At 43.2% G+C, this 20,572-nt stretch overlaps 2 protein-coding genes across 8 annotated transcripts in view; one reads left to right on the forward strand and one right to left on the reverse strand.

The window, feature by feature from the left end:
• Nucleotides 1-15,606: 15,606 nt before the first annotated feature.
• On the forward strand, nucleotides 15,607-18,233 carry LOC110692204 (phosphoribosylglycinamide formyltransferase, chloroplastic-like). The gene is made up of 4 exons (XM_021869204.1): nucleotides 15,607-15,636; nucleotides 16,637-16,824; nucleotides 17,352-17,478; nucleotides 17,702-18,233. Exons 1-4 carry the CDS (start codon nucleotides 15,607-15,609, stop codon nucleotides 17,810-17,812), a joined length of 456 nt encoding a protein of 151 aa, XP_021724896.1. The 3' UTR covers nucleotides 17,813-18,233.
• A 948-nt stretch (nucleotides 18,234-19,181) lies between these two features.
• The window catches only part of LOC110692133 (myosin-6-like), a 31,197-nt gene continuing 29,806 nt past the window's right edge, over nucleotides 19,182-20,572 (reverse strand). For 6 of the 7 annotated variants that reach the window (XM_021869121.1, XM_021869127.1, XM_021869128.1 and 3 more), the window contains 3 exons: nucleotides 20,018-20,098; nucleotides 19,835-19,923; nucleotides 19,630-19,752 (listed from right to left, as the gene is read on the reverse strand). In XM_021869121.1, coding sequence (XP_021724813.1) covers nucleotides 19,638-19,752; nucleotides 19,835-19,923; nucleotides 20,018-20,098 — 285 coding nt within the window. In that variant the 3' untranslated portion in view covers nucleotides 19,630-19,637. Of the gene's footprint in view, nucleotides 19,753-19,834; nucleotides 19,924-20,017; nucleotides 20,099-20,572 lie in introns of all 7 variants that reach the window. The other variant, XM_021869125.1, reaches the window with a different exon arrangement.

Genomic DNA, 20,572 nt, shown 5'->3' on the forward strand with positions numbered 1-20,572 from the left:
CTGGGCTGGTGCCTATGCACTGCTGGGCTGCTGCTACGCGAGGCCTAGCACGCATAACGTGCTGCTGCTTGGTACCCCTACGTTGGCACGCAAGCACAACATGCAGCGATGCGTGGCCCAGCTTGGCTAGCAAGCATGCACGGCCTAGCACTTGCATGCGCAACACGCTGCTAACATGTGCGATGCTTGGTGCTAGCGATGGTTGGGTGCTTGGCCTAGCATGCTAGCAAGAACGCAACACACCATGCTTGCGATGCTTGCGGGCTATGCTTGCCTATACCTATCACGATGCCATGGCTAGCGCTGCTATGCTAGCACGCCTAGCCATGCTTGCAAAGCCACACAACACACACGCATGCACGCATCTTGCGATGCTTGTGCCATGTGATGTGCGTGTGCTAGGGGATGCTAGGCACCCATGATGCGCATGGGTTGTTGACCTTGCCTAGCCTAGAACTTTCATGGCTAGGCCAATGCGAGGCTACGACTAGGCTCAAACTTGTCTCTTGCTTGATTTCACGTCTCGTCGAATTCTAAATTCGAATCGACTTGTGACGCTCGGTCTCGACGCTCTAAGCTCGATATCCAACGTCTTTGTTCGTAATACTCTAATGACTCATCTAATCCTTCGGATTGATTCGTCGATTCAGAACGATTATCCGATTGGGGTACGACCCGAAGGGTTCAGTCAAGATTAAGCCGTAATATTAATTGTGCATTAATATTACTGATCGAAAGTGGCCTCCACCTAGGCATTCCGATCACTTGACCTCACTGAAGAATTAGCTTTCTAATAATTCCGAACCCTCTATCGGAATAATAATACTTGTTGGAAGGACACATTCCTTTCAATAACAAGTAACTCTCTGCATTATATCCCATCATGCTCTTCATGCTTCAAGTACTTGTTACTTCCTCTTTACTCAACTCTCTACTCACCATATAAATGGGTCATAGTAGGGTCAACCAAAGGAAAACCAAACACAAACAACAAAGTACGAATCCACAAAGCTGAGTACATATGCACCACACTAACATTAATATCGTAGCATCAAAATAAAAATAATTAAAACATGCTCGCCACATAATCACAAGTCAACTTACCTTTGACTCATAACTAGCAATATTAATTATTAATAATAATTTTGGATTACGCATCGAATGGGTTTCCTTCCTTGAAAATAGCCCATTTAAATATTGAGCTTCCAATCAGGGAGCTACCCCAATTGGCACCTACTATGTCACCCTGTGACGGAATTCCAGCGCATTAATAATAAAAGAAAGTACAACGTCCTGTACCCCTGTAGAAGCTATGGTTAAATATAAAACCCCATAACTCCCCTCATATGTTCATACTCAAGGTGTATACATTCCAACAGTTTTGGTGCGTAATCCTCTTACACTTTACGTGATTTACCAACATAACTTGTGATGACTTAAACCAATCAATCAAGAATACACATATCAACATTCAACACATACTTTAAATTCATTCTTAAATTAATTAGTGAGCACATACTATTAATTTTAATTAAGGTCCCTTGCCTAGTTTTGTGCACAAAATTGCACGATTACTACCTTGGTGCATAAAATGCACTACTAAACTTCCTTGACTCAAACTCAACTTACATGAGTGAGTAAATAAATAAACCAACTTCTTGACTCAGCACCAATAATAAATGGGTGAGAAATAAACTCATGAATCATGTTCAATAAATATAACTTTAGCTCTTTAATTCATATATAAGCCTTGCTTATTAAATACATGCTTTTCTTGATACTTGAAAATAAAACATACTTCCATGATTCATACATATTTAACTTGTATCATGCCTCAAATAACATATTCACATGCTTGCATAAAAATTCATGCTCAACCAACATCAATTCCAAGCATATAATCAACCAAACATGCTACTAATTCATCACTTACATTATACTTTACAATCCTAGCATGATACTACGCATACACAAATATTCTTGTGCACATACGTACTTTGAAAAACGCCTAAACTCGGCCACACTCGCTAGAAATCACCTAGCTCGAAGCTTCCTACAAATAAGAATACATAACTTTAATTAATCAACTATTCTCACAAATTTTCAGCAACTATAATACACTTTAAACCTTACTAATTAACACAATTTAATGACATAAAAGCCATAAAACCTTTTCTCTAAGTGGGTACCTCAAATCCTTTCAAAAAAGACTTAATTTTAATGACTTAAATAAAATTCTAGCATACTTATTTAATATAAAACATCACTAATAGAGTAGGAAATCATATTTAAATCATCAAAACCTTTTTCTTTTTTATGGGTTATCAAACCCTAACTCAGTAATTAAAAAGTAGCGTGCATAGATAAATTTCAGCATTAATTTGAGGGCTTTAAACTCATTAAAAACATGTTTAAACCACTAATTAAATAACAACAACAACCTAGGATCAAACCCTAACTGTTTCGGGGTTTTCTGATGTCCTGCGGGAGAGTTACAATTCCGAGACTGGAATCGGACGCCTGTACCTGCAAAACAAACGGATGCTCCGGATGATTGGAGATTCGCCTCCGACGGTCAAGTTAGTACTTGATTAAGGAGTAATTAATGCGGAAATAAAAGTGATTGGGTATCTCTAGGTGAGAGTGTTAAATGTGCGTAATCCCCCTTAATGAGGATTAAGGGAGGTATTTATGACCTTGGGAAACGTGCCAATCCTAGGTTTAGGTTAACCTAGGGCTGATTGGGCTTCCCTTGGAAGTTGGGCCTAGGTGGCCGGTTTCTCCATTAGGCATGGAGGATGCCACGTGTCATGACATAATAGGTCCAAGGTGGACGAATAGGCGTGTGCCACGTGGCGAACCCTGACAGTTCCGATTGGGGGACACTTGGCAGGACCTGATTGGCGCACGTGGCGCATTCCGATTGGTGGGAGCAAAATCCCCTAATCATTTGCCCCTCACAGGTGGCACGTGACTGGTCACGTGTTACCTGTGACAGGTGTCGCACTGTGACAGGCGACGACCTGCTACAGGTGTCACTCGGCGAAAGGCCGAGAGATTCTCCCGCCCAAATTTTGAATTTTGGAAGCGACCCTTCGCCTTCTTGCTTTGCCTATATAAGGGTGTGTTGACTTCAGTCATTTTCACACTTGAGAACTTTTTATAGAGAACATTCGGACCCCTGAACTTGCTCTGACATTTCGGACTCTTTCTGCCTACCGCCTGCTCTGACAAGCCGACTGCACAGGACTTTCAGAACTCCATCAACTGTACTCGTTTAGGTAACCGTCGGTTCTCTTACTCTTAATTTTCTCTTTATTTTATTCTTTTTTGAAATGGCACCACGGAAGCACACGACACGACCTAGGTTAGTGATCAGCCGGTCACCGGGGACGGCTGAATCTAGGACTAGGAGTGCCACCTTCCCTTTTCCGGACCCATCTTTTCCCTTTATACAAAGTCCGACTGTCTCTGTGTCTATGCAGAGCATGATGGCCAGAACAAAAAGAACTGCTAGGATTTTGAACTCAGACGGCTCCTCCCACAGGGTGCCGATAAGTGAAACATCTGACCAGGCGCCTGATGTGGAAGTGAATCAAAGCGGCTTGAAAGCCGGCAGTTCTGAGGGAGGAGTCAAAGTGACCCCTTCTAATTTTACAGTTGACAAGTCTACATTCTCTCCTGCTCCTTTTGAAGGAGAGGAGGCGGGCCCCTCTGGGAGAGGGAAGGAGTCGTCCTCTTCGGACTCGTCAGAGGACGAATCCGAGTCTAGCTCTTCTGGTCATGCTTCTATGGACACAGAAGAGAAAACAGTCGCCTACAAGAGGCGAGGCTTTCTCACGCAGTTGAGAAGGGGGACAATTGGGCGGAGCCATCCGCCTCTTACCGAGAGCAAAATACCCCCTACTACTGCACTGTCCCACGGGGCCGGATCACGGTCATGCAAGAGAAAGTGGGGAGCTTTATTGCAAACCACACAATGGGCCCCGGCTTTTTAGTTTTCGTGCCGGATCCAGAAGACACAGTCGTCTGGCCGGCTGGTACTAGTTATGATGGCGCCTGCTTTGGCTGCTACGAGGCGGCCATCAAGGCTGGGCTGCACTTCCCACTACATCCGACTGTTCAGCGGATCTTGGATGGGTATGAGTTGGGGTTATGGCGGTTAGCCCCGAACTCCTGGGTCAATGTACTCGGCTATGTGGCCGAGTGCGAACTGCACGGGGTGGAGCCAAACTTCGAGGCTTTCGCCCACATGAACTACCTCAGCCGGACCCCTAAGGCAGGCGGTACCGGCTGGTATCAATTGACGAGCCACAGAGGCTACCTCATGACAAGAGGTAAAGCAAACAAGTGGAAGGACTGGCGAAGCACCTTCCTTATCATTGAGAGTTCAGACACAGAGCTGAACAAGCGCTTCAACAGGTGGAACAGGAATCCGCCTCTTCTTGCAGGCGGCCGCAGCATGCCGCTTGTTCCCCCCAAAGCCAAGAAAGAGATCCTGGATAAAGGACTCTTTAAAGTAGAGTCGAGGGTCGACTCTACTACAGGGGTACGAGAGCAAGTACCCCTGCACTGCGTCCCGAGCTTCAAATGGCTCTATGACGAGTACTTTCTGGTCGCCTGTGGCCTTAGCAGTCGGTGTTCAAGAGGTAGCCGACCTGTCGAATACTCTGTTTTTCCATGCGTTACTGTTATGACTTTTTATTAACTTTGCTATTTGTTTTTGCAGCGGACGCCATGGGCAAAATTACCGCCTCCAAGACTGCGGCGGCCATGTTGCGGGCCTCTATCATGCAACAGTCCTCAACCGACTCCCCCAACAAGGGGGCGCCCTTGGTGAGCTTCGAACCTTTCACTCTCTTTTTGGAGTTGGGTTTATGCATATACTGACCGAGTGTTTTTTTTTTTTTTTTTTTTTTTTTTTTTTTTAGTCGGTCACTCTAAGAGCCTCTTCTTCCCAACAGCCGGACTCCAAGACCCGGAGGACGACTGTTGCGAGCTCTCCTGGTTCTGCCAGGAAACATGCGGCGGCTGAGAAACAGCCGTCCATTCCTTCTAAAACTCCAATCGGGCCGCCTAGAAGTATGAAGCTGTCTTTGTGAATTTATACTTGCTCCCTTCTTTACTAGGTTTAACTCGTTTGTTTATAATTGATGCAGCCGGCCCTCAGGAGTCGGACTTGGTCGAGGTGGCCAAGTCTATGATCAAAGTCGTTCCTCCAGCTGAAAGGGAGGCGGTCAGGGGTGTCGGCACCCTTGACCTTGACGGGATTGCAGGGGTCCTTGCTGAGGTATACTTAGCATATTTTTGGTTATTTAAATTCCAGGACGCCTGTTTTTTGTTTGGAAACTGACGTCTGTTCCCTTTTACTTAGGCCCTGCTCCGAGTGAATGGCCTTCGCAAGCCTCTTGAGAGGAAGAACAAAGAGGTAAAGGCTGCAAAAGCTATGGCCGCCTCTGACTGTGATAAGGCAATGTTTTAAATTGCCCAAAATGAGATTTTGACAATTGATATTCTTTATTATCAGGCGCAGGCTACTTCTGCTATCCAGGCTCAGTTAGAGGCGGCCCAGAAGAAAAATAGTGAGCTGGAGGCGACCATCAACAATCTCAAGGCCGATCTGAGACCTCTTCGCCAAAAAATGTCCTCATACGACACCTTGGAGAAATCCTTGGCGCACGTTAAGGAACGCCTGGTGACCCAGGAGAAGAGTCTTACTCAGGAGCTCTCGGCAAAGGCCGAGCAAGAAAAGAAGGAGCTGGTCCGAGAGATGATGGAAGACTCTACTCAGATCCAGCGCCTGACCTGGGGCCGCCTCTTCCCCAATGCCGACTTTTCCTCCTGGGAAAAAACGTACCGCCAGTGTTCTGATAGATAAAATCAAGAGATCCTGGCGGCTCCTGAGGACGAGGCGTTGGAGGAGGAGGAGCCGGTAGTGGCGCTTGTGCCGCTTGGGGGAGATGCATCGAAGAAGGATGCAGCTGAAGCCGAGTCCAGCAAAAAGAGTGCTGACCAGGCGGCAGCTGCTACTATTGAAGATCTGCCCCCTTCTTAAGCTTTATGTCTTCTTTTCACAGCCTGCGTGCCGTTTGTTTCTGTTTACCCGGCCAGGGAGCCGAGGTTTTGAATATTTTGCCGGTCTTAATGACCGGCTTCTTTTGTAGCTTTTACCCGGCCAAGGGGCCGGGGGTATGAATGTTTATGCAAAAAATGTTTCGTTTAAATTTGTTTCGATTTTGCTAAGTATCAAAACTTTGATATCCAATTGCATACTATACCGACTGTTTTGCATGGCCGATAGTTGCGGACAGGTACGAGGTAGTTAGTCACGCCACCTATGCCCCTGGACGACTGGTTGTCTGTTTCCAGGCTAAGCGATCAGTCGACCACTTTAAAGACTGGATCTCCTTCAACCAAGTAGGAAGGTGGTTTCCTACCTGCCTTGTTTGTTTTTTAAGCTAGAGACTCTAGTCGGTCCAGGCCGACTGTTCCCCGCCACATTTAATCTAGTGTGAACAGGCGCTGTATGAGCACCTTTTTAGTTTCATACTAAATTTTTAAGGAGTGACCAAGTAAACATAATTGTTACCTAGTCGCCAAGTGACTGAGTAGTAGAGGTATCAAGCGGTGGGTACCGGTTGTTCCCCTTTATTCGCCAATGTTTGTTGGCTATTAACTCTTAAGAGACCGACTGTTCTTATCCCAAGTAGTTCAGTCGGTTGGTTGACACGGATGGTTACTGCGAACACTTGTTTGACCTGATTAGTCAGTTAAGTGAGAGGTATCCTTGTCCGGGAAACGGCTACGTGGTTGTCTTGGTTAGACAGTCGTATAGGTGTCGTGTAATGATTTTATAGAACAATGTTCCACCCAAAAGGGAGCTTCTCTCTGCGACGAATTTCATCCGGATGGATGCCGTCGGACGCCTGCTATAATGTTAGGACAGGTCGAATTGAACTTATATTTGGATCAGTTGGCTTGGCGCCTGGTCTGATCATTTTAGCTATGAGCCTTTGATAGTTCTTGGTGAACTGTGTTATGGGAGAGTAGCCGGTTGTATGAAACAAACGGCGTGCCCCTCTTAAGTAAGAATGAAAAATAAACATGGAGAGTAGCCGACTGTTTGTCAGTAGGCATGCCCCTCTTAGGTAAGAATGAAAATTAAACATGGAGAGTAGCCGACTGTTTGTCAGTACGCATGCCCCTCTTAGTACAAAATTAAATGAAACATCAAACTTTTATTAAGTAGCCCTCGACTATTTACATTATTCAAAAGAAATATTTCTTAAGATTATCTACATTCCAGGTTCGAGGCAACGGTAGGCCGTCTGGTGTTTCCAGACGGTAGGTACCGTCCCTGACCTCTTCATAGACTCGGTAGGGTCCTTCCCAGTTGGGAGTTTCTCCAGTTGCCCCTTTTTCAGTCGTCCTAATGGCCCAGAGAACATGTGGTAATTCATCCGCCCATAGGCCGCCTGCTCGTTCAATCTTTTTCTTGAGACCGTCTGAGATGATTTTATTAAAGGCTTATACCTGGCCGTTTGCTTGTGGACGGCCGACTGATGCAAAGTGGTGTGCAATTCCTTGGTCACCCAACCAGCTTTTGAGAACAGGCGTCTCAAATTGAGGACCATTATCAAAAACCATAGACATGGGAACCCCGAACCGAGTGATGACATTTTTCCAGATGAATGAAATTACATCCTTCGTCTTGATTCCCTTTACAGCCTCCGCCTCCACCCATTTAGTGAAGTAGTCGACTACAACAAGTATGTACCTCTTTCCGCCTGTAGCAGGCGTATAGGGACCCAAAATATCCATGCCCCACTTAGCAAACGGTAGTGGGCTATGAATGGTAGTGAGGTCAGTAGCCGGACGGTGAATTAGTTTGCCAAACCTTTGGCACTTGTCACATTTTTTCACCATCTCCATTGCATCTGCTTCTAAAGTAGGCCAAAAGTAGCCCTGCCGCCTTGTCCGTTGAGCAAGCGACCTACCGCCTATATGGGAAGCGCAGTAACCAGAGTGAAGATCGTCTAGTATCTCTCGTCCCTTTTCTGGAGTAACACACTTTAAGTAGGGTTGAAGGTACCCTCTTTTGTGAAGTTCTCCCTTTATCATTTCAAAACTGGCTGCCCGTTTTTTCAGCGCTACCGCCTGGCGATGATCATCCAACAGGGTACCGTCTGTCAGATATGCCCTGATTGGATCCATCCAGGTTGAGCTTCTGTCTAGGATTCCAATAGGGTCTTCCTCGATGCTTCTCTTCTCCATTACTTCCCAAAAAACAGTTCGAGGAGTATCACAAGAGGCGGACGATGCTAATTTTGAAAGTGCATCCGCCTGGTTGTTTTCTGATCTCGGCACTTGAGTCAGATGAAAATCTTCAAGGGATCCGACTGCCTGTCGTACCGCCTGTAAATACTTGATCATGGCCGGATGGGTTGCTTCGTATTCGTCATTATACTAACTCACTATCAATTGTGAATCAGAACAGGCGTCTATCTTTCGTGCCCCTGCCGCCTTGCACATGCGGATTCCGGCTAGTAAAGCTTCATATTCTGCCTCATTGTTTGAGGCCTGAAAACTGAAGCGTAGAGCATACTCGTACCTGTCGCCCTTTGGCGACTGACATATGACGCCTGCTCCACAACCATTTGAAGTAGAGCTTCCATCCACATATACCTTCCAGACTTGGTCTGGATCTCGAGAATCAGGGAGACGAGTCATCTCAACAATAAAGTCAGCAAAGGCTTGCCCCTTCACTGCTTTTCTAGGCTCGAAAGTAACTTCGAGGCTCTGTATTTCTATGGCCCATTTGATCATCCGGCCTGACGACTCCATGGTGGTCAGTGGCCGCTTGATAGGTTGATCTGTATACACGACGACTGTATGTGCCAAAAAGTAGGGCTTCAATTTTTTAACAGCCATGAAGAGCGCAAGACCAAATTTCTCCACTAAAGGATACCTCAACTCGGCATTTTTTAGTACATGACTGACAAAGTAGACCGGTAGCTGACAGCCGTCTCTTTCAGCAAGAAGAACAGCGCTTAACGCATGATCAGAGACGGCTAGGTACATGTAGAGTACTTCTTTGGGCAAAGGGCTGACCAGCCTCGGCAAGGAATGCAAGTGAACTTTCAATTTCTGGAAGGTCGCCTCAGCATCCGGCCCCCATTCAAACCTTGCCTTCTTCTTAATGGCTTGGAAGAAGTATAAGCATTTGTCGCCTGATCGGCTTAGAAATCTTCCCAAGGCCGCCAGACAACCTGTTAACTTCTGAACCTCTCGGACGGTACGAGGCGACAGCATGTCGATGACCGCCTGCACCTTCTCAGGGTTCGCCTCTATTCCTCTCTGATTGATAAGGAATCCGAGAAATTTCCCAGACTCAACTCCAAATACACATTTCTTGGGATTGAGCATGACATGGTGCCGCCTAAGTGTGGCGAAAGTTTCTCGGAGGTACGACAGATGATCTATTTGAAGCTTAGACTTGACAATCATATCATCAATGTATGCCTCGACGTTTCTCCCAATCTGATCAAAGAACACAGTGTTTATCATTCGCTGGAAGGTGGCCGGGGCATTCTTAAGACCGAACGGCATGACCGTGTAACAGTATAACCCTTGATCAGTGACGAAGGTCGTCTTCTCCTGATCTTTCTTCCATAAAGGAATTTGATGGAAACCAGAGTAGGCGTCCATAAAGCTCATCAAAGCATGGCCGGCTGTTGAGTCGACCAGGTTATCAATTTTTGGCAGAGGGTAACTGTCTTTGGGGCATGCCTTGTTTAAGTCTGTGTAGTCTACACACATTCGCCAAGTGTCATTCGGCTTTTTAAAAAGCACCACATTTGCAACCCAGTCTGGGAAGTAACATTGCCGAATGAACCCTGCATCAAGTAGTTTTTTAACTTTGGCGGTTGCCGCCTGACTTCTTTCTTCGCCATGGTTCCGTTTCTTCTGCCTTACCGGCTTCTTTTTCGGATCCACAGCCAGTTTATGTACCGCCAGGTCAGGACTAATGTCTGGCATTTCGTGGACTTCGAATGCAAAGATGTCCTTGTATTCTTTCAATAGTTTGTGAAAATCGTCACCCAGGACTCTCAGAGCAGTCGTCCCAACTTTGACTGTTCGCTCAGGACGTGAGTCGTCTAAGATCAAGTCCGTATGCTCACCAGCCGGCTGAGGATGGAATTCATCCGACCGCTCCTCTGCCAATGATTGCTATTTTCTGTCTTTTCTTGCGGCCCCCGTCTGGGCTGCCTTTCTCTTCTTGCCGCCAGCTTCTTGAACAGGCGCACTCTCCTTGACATTGTCAAGGTCTGTTTTTCCACCACTTGACCCAGCGGCCATAAAAGTGGGCTTGATATCCGAGAGATAGCACTCTCGGGCCATCCTCTGATCTCCCCTTAGGGACCCGACTGTTCCATTATCCCTCTTAAACTTGAGCAACATAAGAGATGGGATTATAACAGCCTTGGAATTATTCAGGGTTGGTCGTCCCAGAATCATGTTGTAGGCCGAGAGTTCTTCTACTACCAGGAACCGGACTACCATGTGTCGTCCTTCCCCTTTTTCACCAGGCGGATGGGTAAATCCACTCGTCCCACTGGGTGGACGACTCCTCCTCCAAACCCTACTAAAGGGTGGGATGCCGGATGTATGCAATCAGTATGATATTTTAGTTTTTACAGACATTTGCTACTGATAAGATCTGAGGAGCTTCCAGTATCTATAAGGATTCGGCCAACTCTCTGGTTGGCCACTTTACATTCAATAACGATAGGGTCGTCATGCGGCCCCCTTACCCCTCTGAGATCTTCTTCAGTGATGACAATCTTAGGAAATGAATATTTGGAGGGCCGTTCTTGGTGAACGGAATTTACATCTAGCCGCCTTATATTGTTTTTGTTGCCCCTAATAGTGGGACCGCCTCCTGCGAAGCCGCCTGCAATGGTGTAGACGACTGCATCATCTGTATCAGAGCTGTCGGCCTGTTGACTCTTTTTGGCCGACTGCTTTTTCGAGGAAGTGTTCCCCGTAGATTTCTTGACATAAGAGTCAAGGTCGCCTTGCTCAGCCAGGCGGTCCAGATACCGCATGAGACTGATGCATTCGTTGGTGTGATGACCAACATCTTCATGATAATCACAGAATTTTTCTTGGTTCCGGTTGCTTGCAGAACCCTTCATGGGACCGGCTTCTCAATTGAGATCCGTCCCTTGATTTCCTTTAGGATAGCTTGGCTATCCTTGTTAAACGCATACTTTTGGGAGTATGGTTTGAATTCTTTTTTCTTCTTCTGGGCCGGCTGTTTAGAGGAATCAGCCGCCCAGACCTCTTTTCTTTTCTTCTCATCTTTGTTCGACAACTGTTTCTGTCGTCCTTCTTTTTTGTCGAACTTTTTCCCGTCCGACTGTTTTGTACTACAAAGATCAGTCGCCTGTATATAGGCTTCCGCTTCAATCAAGGCCTCTTGAAGAGTCGCCACCCTCTTTCGGACCAAATCAAATTTGAATGTCGATCCGTCTTTTAGGCCTCTGAAAAAGTCAGTATAGGCTACCTCATCCGGTAACCCTTGAATCTGTATTCTCATCAGGTTAAACCGCCTGATGTAAGAACGAAGCCCCTCCTTCTCGCCCTGCTGAATCGTTCCTAAATCAAGGGTCGTCTTTTTCGCAGGTATGTTCATGGCAAAGTTGGAGGTGAATAAGTAAGCAAGCGTCCTGAAGTTATTCACACAACCAGTCGGCAGGTTGCCGAACCATTGTTGTGCGATTCCTTTGAGAGTCGCTGGGAAACACTTGCACCAAGTGGGATCATCCAACCCTTGAAGGTACATCAGGTTGGTGAATGCCATCAAATGGTCTTCTGGGTTAGTAGTGCCGTCATAAGCGCCTACTAATACATTTTTCACTTTGGCCGGCTGAGCGGCTTCGGCAATTTCCTTGGAGAAGGCCGACGGTTGTTCCCCAAGTCTAAACAACCGTAGCTGCCAGTCCATAGGTTGGACATTCTTTGCTGCATGCCCACCAAACAGAGGTGGCTGCAAAAAATATTGTTGTTGCGGTACAAATGGTAAGTTTGGTACCGCCTGGTCACTATGAAAGCCGGACTGACGGGAGGTGCCGCCTGACTGACTCTCATGATACGACTGAGTATACTTCATCGAGGTATTGCGTAGACTGTCTTGGAAGTCTGAAGTAGAGGCCGACTTTGACAATCGGTCATTCTTTTTCTATTCTAGCAATAGCCGAGCATCTGTGTATGTTTTCTTCGACCCGTCCGCCTGAATATGACGAACAGGTTTCCTCTTTCCTGGAGTAGGAAAGCGGTACTTTGTGAAATCAAGGGCAGGCGGCTCCCACTTCCTAGAGTTAGGATGAGGGGTCGCCTCTCGCCCTTGAACTGGCTTCCTCTTCCCTGAAGTGGAAGGTTTCTTAGCCGACTGCTCCTTGGCCAGAGTAGGCTTCTTGTTGAGCAACTCTTGAATCTCTCCCTTGAAGCCCCTCATGAAGGTCATGAGTTCGTTTCTTGTAATGGGAGCAGACCCATCAGCCGGCTGCTGCTGAACAGGCGGTGCGCCGGCTGGATCACTGAGTCCAGTTTCAAGATGTTCTCGTTCCCTCCTTTCGGTATGACGGGTGCGTCGGGCCCTTAGGGTCCCGACTGAAGCTGTGTGAGCTTCAACTTCAAATTCTTCCTCAGTATCATGGTCCGACTGAACTTGAGGGTCGTCTAGGGGACGCCTCTCTTCAGGAGTTGGTACAGACGTGGATGCCATCTCAGAAGTACTCTCCCCACAGACGGCGCCAAGATGTTTCGGGGTTTTCAGATGTCCTGCGGGAGAGTTACAATTCCGAGACTGGAACCGGACGCCTGTACCTGCAAAACAAACGGATGCTCCGTATGATTGGAGATCCGCCTCCGACAGTCAAGTTAGTACTTGATTAAGGAGTAATTAATGCGGAAATAAAAGTGATTGGGTCTCTCTAGGTGAGAGTGTTAAATGTGCGTAATCCCCCTTAATGAGGATTAAGGGAGGTATTTATGACCTTGGGAAACGTGCCAATCCTAGGTTTAGGTTAACCTAGGGCTGATTGGGCTTCCCTTGGAAGTTGGGCCTAGGTGGCCGGTTTCTCCATTAGGCATGGAGGATGCCACGTGTCATGACATAATAGGTCCAAGGTGGACGAATAGGCGTGTGCCACGTGGCGAACCCTGACAGTTCCAATTGGGGGACACTTGGCAGGACCTGATTGGCCCACGTGGCGCATTCCGATTGGTGGGAGCAAAATCCCCTAATCACTAACCATAAACATTAAACTCCCAAATTTTAGGGTTGTAAATTGGGGTTTTTGATTGAATAAAAATCTGAAAATTACATAAATAATTTAACAACCAAATACCCAAAATCAATACTAAAACATAATTAAAATCATGCTTTAAATTAATGAAAACAATAGAATTAAATTAGGAAGAGAAAAAGGAGAGAGAAGGAGGGGATGGCTGGCGGTGCGTCAACTACTGTTGCTGGCGCCGGTGGCTGCTGGCGTGCGTGAGAGGGAAGAGGAGAAAGAGGCGTGGGAGAAGAAAGAAAAAGAAGAGAAAAAAAAAGGAAAAATAAGGAGAAAAAAGAGAGGGAAAATAAAGAGAAAACTTTTGGGATTTTTGTGAAATGTGACAATAATGATTTTAGAGTGAAACTTTTTGAGGTTTCGAAGTATTTATATTCTCATTTTAAAACAAAAACTCATAATTACAAAACTGTCATTACTAAATCCTACTCCACCTTGATTTTTTCTTTTGGGCCAACTTGTTGGGCTCTTAAGTGTCCTTAATTTCCCAACATGTTGATCCAATCATTTAAATAAAGATGACCCAATTCAAAACACTTTTATTGCCTCAATTAATGACTCATATTATTTTATACACACTTACATAATATTTAAATAATTAATTTCTTTTAAAATGAAATGAATCATTTTAATTTATAAAAATAAAAATAAAAAAATAATTTATATATAAAAATCTTATAAAAAAATGGAGTATTACAGTTTGAGTGTTAAGTCTTCTGTGCGGAGGTGCCGACTCACGTTTCTTCTATTATTGTTCCGCGCTCCGGCGAGTGGGACACTTCTAAGATTCATCGGCTCTTTGATAGTCAGTCGGCTCAATGCATTCTGGCACTTGAAAGACCACATCGAGCCATGGATGATTTTGTATACTAAAAGTTCTCTAAGGATGGTCGCTTTTCCACTAAATCGACCTACTCTTTGTTAGTCCGACAATCTGTCGTTTCGATTGTCAGCACTCCAGCTCCTGATCTGTGGTGGAATGTTTCTATGGTCTTCCTCTTCTTCCTCGAGTTAAGATGTTTTGCTAGAAGTTACTTTATGATGCTTTACCCTTACTGGAAACTTTATTTTCCAAGGGTCTTCCGGTTAATCCAGTGTGTATTTTCTATCACACCAACCTCGAGACGACCTCTCATCTTTTCCGCGACTGTCCCTTTATTCGTCCTCTTTGGACTTCAACCCTTTTGTCTCTAGATGGTAGGTTGCTGGTATCTACTCCATTTCATGACTAGGTTGTGGCTGTGGTTTCGTTTTATAGGCGGTCCAAGGATTTCGTTGGTATGGTATCTTTCGTCTCCTTCCTCTGAGCTATTTGGCTTACGCGGAATCACTATATTTTCCGGAAAGCAATGTGGTCTCCTTCTTTGATTTATCAACTTTCTCAGGAATGGACCACTCGGGCGGTTCAAGCTCAGGATTTTCAACATCATCTTTTATCTTTGGAAAGGCGTTCTCCTACTCCGTGTCAGGAGTTGGTGCCTTTGTGTCTGCAGGGGGTGCCTCATATCGTCTCCATCATTGGCTGATTTTTTACGGTGGTTGGCTTTGCCAAGATAATCGTGCAGGCGCCGGTTGGGTTTTCCGAGAGATTTCGTCGGATATTGTTCTAAGAAGTGGTGCGCGGGCTTGTCGCGTTGCTATTGCTCTTCAGGCAGAATTACAAGCTTGTTTGTTGGCCCTTCAAACTGCTGTTCGTCAGGATTTTTTTTCGTCTTCTCATCTATATGGACTGCGCTCCTCTGATCTCCACGTTTCAGCACCCTAGCTCCACTACTATATCCTGTTTGTGGCTGTTTAAGGAGATTCTCCCCGTTTTTCTGTCTGTCGGCTTTGTAAGGTGCCTCGAAATTGGGTTGCTCCTACACATTGGTTGACTGTTCGTGCTCGTGACCGCCATTTCCTATGCTGGTCTTTTTAGTTAGTGATTGTTGTTTTGTTCGTTTTTTTGTTAATGATCTTTGTAAAAAAAAAATAAATAAATAAATAAATAAATAAAACTGTTACCTGCCTATAGAACTCCAAGAGGAATTGATACTATACAAAGAGGTATAATTTTCATTTTAAATCATTATAAAATCCAACCAGTCCTAAAGAATTTATATAATTAGGCGATCGTATAAAGACTAGACCTATTTATTTATTAGACTGAACTGGGGCAGGCTACTCGTTGAATTGCTCTCTCTCTCTGAGTTCTCCATTGAAGCGCACTCAACATCGCACTTGACGTTCTCCACTACAAACCATGAAGTATTTGTTCTCAGCAGCTTCTGAGGTAAGTTGTTTCTTTTAGTAATCTTCATATCAATTTCACAATCCAGGGTTCAATTTTATTTAATTGTCAGTGCAGTAAGTGTAGGGTTCGCAAGTCTGAACTATTGGTACTAAATTATGTTGTTAGAAAAGAAAATTATGTGATTTTTGGGCATTGTTTGATAATTGAATCAAATTTGGTTGCTAATGTATTGCACAACCCTTTAATGTTAGACCTCTTCTTGTTTGATAATTTGTTTGTGTGTGAGGCTAAGAGAGGACATCTGTCGTGTTGTGTGTTTGATTAAACTTGATTTTGTTGAACTCATGTTTTAATTAAGCTAGTTTACGCTCCTGGTCACGAGGAGGAATGAAGCGAATGAGGAAGGGCTAATGGGATTAACCTGTTGTTTCGTTTGCCCCTTTGTTTTATACTACTCCATAGTACAGATGGCTCTGGGCCGTGTCGGGTCGTGCCAGGCCTACGTGCTTTGGGCTTAGTTAGGCCCGGCCCATGGCTTGGCCCACGAGTTTTGTGTCGTGCCGTGCATGGGCTAAGAGGGGTATGATGGTAAAGAACCAAAAATGAAATCAAGTAATTTGTGTAGAACATAAACGCAAAGTGATTAAAACAAGAAAAAGAAAAGATTTAGTAAAATACTAAAACATTTCCATTTAAATTGGGTAGCTCAATTGCACTCCATTATTGAGGTAATTCCATGTGTGTTTGTTTGATACTATTCATCCACTTTGAGGTCAAAAAGTTTATCTTAAGATTTGTTAACTATATTTTTTGCTTTTGCAAGATCACCAAATTTGTTGTTAAAGTTTAAAAAATCTGGCCACAGTAAGTCCACCTATAACTTTTGATGTTACTTTTTCCAAATGGGTCATGCCATAATAATTCTGATTCTGAATGTAAGATACTTGATGTGCCCCATCCACGTTTTTGAGGCTATTTCTGTAATAGAATTTTGGTTTGAAGATCTTGTTTCTCTGTGTACTTATTGTATCACTTTTGAATTTTATGCAGGGAATTTGAAGTGGACTTCATTCTTCTTGCTGGATATTTAAAGCTTATACCAGTTGAATTGGTTCAACATTTTCCTAAGTGTATACTAAATATACATCCTTCACTTCTACCAGCATTTGGAGGCAAAGGCTATTATGGGCTCAAGGTTCATAAAGCAGTTATTGCTTCTGGAGCAAGGTAATATTGCTATTAGGAATTATATTGTAGGTTACTCGTGATTTTTAGTATTTATATTGCAAAAAGTGTAGAATTTAGATTGCATTTGTTGGTTTTTGGCACGTTTAAATCACACATTAGATCATCGTGAAAGAATGAGGAATCTGATCAATTGTTTTCAAGACAGCTGCCTGTACTGCTGTACACTTTAAATTTCGATGCCAATGCTGTTTTTTTGGGTGGGTGCTTAAATATATCAAAAGCTGATGTGAATGGTTCTTTTACTAAAATTTAGATGTGTGATGTGAAATGGTTGTGTCAAAGACAATATCTTTTGTCCCTTGATTTCTACTTTAAATTTGCCCTTGATTATGTTGGTTCACAATATGTCAATACATAACCCAGATATGTGGCAATAGTGAATCATCGTGGCTTGATTAGCCAATTGTTTTTAGCATAGCTCTAAATGGAAGTGCAAGTGTCTATTTATTTTAGGAGTTTGACTCTAAGCTAACAATACTCTTCTTGAATACTCTTTTCTTGTCCAGATACTCTGGTCCTACTATCCATTTTGTTGACAAGGAATATGATACTGGCCGGATCCTTGCCCAGCGAGTCGTGCCTGTGTGTGCTTTTGACACTCCAGAGGAGTTGGCAGCTCGGGTTCTGCATGAGGTAATGTTAACTCGAGGGGCTTTGTTAAAAAATTAGTCTGCAAGAAGGGTAATAATGCAAAATTACGAGTGTCATTATATCCAAATTACCAAAGTTAGCGTCTACAGCTATGAACCTGCGTGGTCGATTTTCAAGAGTCTTGATTTCATCAGAAAATTATGTACTGCTCAAATAAACCTGTTTTATATCTTATGCAAAATCCTTTATTTTTTATCTTTTACAGGAGCATCAGTTATATGTAGACGTAGTTGCAGCATTATGTGAAGACCGGATAATTTGGAAGAATGATGGTGTTCCGCTTATCCATAGTAAAGAAGATCCGCAGCAATACTAGGTTAGCTTTGGCTGGTAGGAGATCAACCTCAGGGCAGATCACATATTGCTCTATAAAAAAGAGCCTTAATTTTTTTTGGACACATTCAGAGTCTGACAAATTTTGGCACTAGATTTGGTATTGGTGCCCTTCTATATCAGGATAGAGCTTCTAGGATTCGATCAAGAAATTTCTATTTCTGACCATTTGAGAATTGTACCAATAATGAATGATACACTTGTATCATCTATAATTAATGTAGAAGTTGTAATTCCAATCTCTTTTGGGATATATTGGAACGAGGAATGTCGATACACTGACCATGTTGGAGATAGCTATTGCACATTGTAAGATTCCGATAATGATAAATTAGCAGCTGAGTTTTGGTTTTACTTGCTATATAATGGCAAATGGCAAATACGAGGTACATTTTTTCTACAAATGTATTACTTATCACATCTGCTACTTAACTATTGTGGCAAATATGAAGCAGCTCAACACTTTCCTCTAAAAAACTACTCGTACTTTATATTATTTGTATACTCCAGATAATATCTCTTTCACCACAAAGATCCACAACCAAAGTACTAATAGTTAGTTTCAGTTTGTACATTACAACAATACCCTTACGCTACCCTTAGCTGGGCAAAATTACCCATGTTGATTAATTAATAGTAATGAACTGCATGTAAAACTTCTGATACACTGTATAGAAAGCCTGGGTTACTAGTAATAGACTAATAGTATAGCAACAAAACATCAAACCTACTATTCGGACATCAAGGGTGATTCTCTTTGGGTTGGACTAACACTACCTCCTCGACTAATCTTGAGTGCTCTTATTGTTTTCTGTATTTCCATTGTCATATCACTGTCTACACTATATGATGACAGTTTCTTATGTGATTTTTGCAAATGAAGTTCTAGTGAACTACTGCTCGGCCCAACATTCTTCTCGCATATAGGGCAAACTTTCATGGAAGGTTTCCTCTGTTACCACGTAACATAATTAGCCTTAATGACTGACGCAGTTAACCACTGCTAGTCATTAAGGGTATTTGGTGACATTTTTGTGAAACTCGTGGTTACATAGTGAATTTGAACAGTTTCATGGGTGGTGAATAAATAAATTATTCAAGGGTACATGGTGAAAAAACCGTAAAACTCTCCTCCCCTCCTATGCCTTCATTTCCCCAACCTCTTATTCAAATAAGGGAACTTGTTTTCGTCCATTTCCCCTCCTTTTCTCTCCATTTACACTTATCTCCAAACAAAATGTAAAAATAAACCATCCATAGATGAGACAATGCTTAATGCTTCTTCAAGAAGGAGGTAAGAAATTCAGAGTTCAGCCAATTTACAAAAAACTATTATTAGTGGAATGCGGAAATGCAAGAAGATTTGGCATTAAAGAATAATATTTCCATTGAATTCGACGTACACCTTTAGATACAACTGTACATACAAACCTGAAAAGATTTCCTATCTGTATTACCACACCAAAGAATGGGAGGAAGATAATCACAACTTCTCTCTCCATGCTACATCGAACACAAATATCCTACTCCTATCAAAAAATAAAAAATTTCGACGACTATTGGGGCAGTCCTAGAAATCAAAACATCCAGGGTCCATACAATCATTGATGATGACGAGAAGCCTAAATCTATGTATATCAAATACTGATAGTAAATTTACAACTAGGGAAATGGATGTTGCACTACTTTAGAAGAAAAATGGTACAAGAGATAGATAACCTTTATGTGTGAATGATGAATTTACACTGGGTTAGTTTGAGCTCATTAGGTGAAGCAGACAAGCGCTGGAGATACTTATCATCTCAGCCTCACTCCTGTAGAAACTGAAAATCTGGATTCTCAAGTAACAGAGGTGGTGGCTTCACACCGGCAAAGTCTCTCTCATCCAGAGAAGGAGATAGGTCATCAACAGGAAGGGGTATGCTGCAGTTAAAACATATTATCAAAAGTTTAGAATCGGCTATTGAAGGAAGAAAAGTGATTTCTGTGTGTTCTCTCTTTTTACCTGGAATTATCATGCAATGAACAGGCTTTATCACTGTCCATTTCACCCTCATTTTCTCCAGGCATTGATGTCTTCATACTTAAAATGACCTGTAAAAATCCAAAGCAGAATCGTGCCTTACACAGTTACACTAAAGGACAAGTAACGATAGAATATCATGACTATAACAGCTTATGGGCTTACATCTGGAGAAACACTAGTAGTGTTATAGTCATCATCCCAGTATGTTGTACATATTTTATATAGCTGCTTAACACTCAATAGCTGAAAATAAATACAATACCAAAGTTAGTAAAATTTGAATACAGGTAGAAATTATAGTCAAGTTTTCCATCATATCTTGAATTTTTATGTGATATCTCAAATGTTCAGAAAAGACAAATTATATTGATGAAGACTGCCCTCTATAGACATCCATAGCATAACAAAGAAAGAAAAATAAAGTTTTACATTTACTCTGTGCAGCCTAAATGGATGAAAGTTGAGTGAGATGATTATTTTCTTTTAACTTGGAATTTACGTAGCTCTAAACAAAGAGATTGATCTATTATGGGGTACTGAGTACTTTGTTCCAATTTCATTACCAATCCCTGGCTCGTGCATTAAATTGCACCCATTAAAGCTAATTTCCTCACCTAGGCAAAATGCTAAATTAATAACGGGATTTTACATTAGTTAAAAAATATGATTCCAGTTTAGAGCATCGGGTTTCTGTTTCCATTTGCAATCTACACCTAC

The sequence above is a fragment of the Chenopodium quinoa genome, unplaced genomic scaffold, assembly GCF_001683475.1.
Source record: "Chenopodium quinoa cultivar QQ74 unplaced genomic scaffold, ASM168347v1, whole genome shotgun sequence".
Lineage (NCBI taxonomy): Eukaryota > Viridiplantae > Streptophyta > Magnoliopsida > Caryophyllales > Amaranthaceae > Chenopodium > Chenopodium quinoa.

Coding starts and splice junctions, on each gene's coding strand:
- LOC110692204 (XM_021869204.1), top strand. CDS start 15,607: ATGAAGTATTTGTTCTCAGCAGCTTCTGAG. Junction 16,825..17,351: donor GTTATTGCTTCTGGAGCAAG/GTAATATTGCTA, acceptor TTTCTTGTCCAG/ATACTCTGGTCCTACTATCC. Junction 17,479..17,701: donor CAGCTCGGGTTCTGCATGAG/GTAATGTTAACT, acceptor TATCTTTTACAG/GAGCATCAGTTATATGTAGA.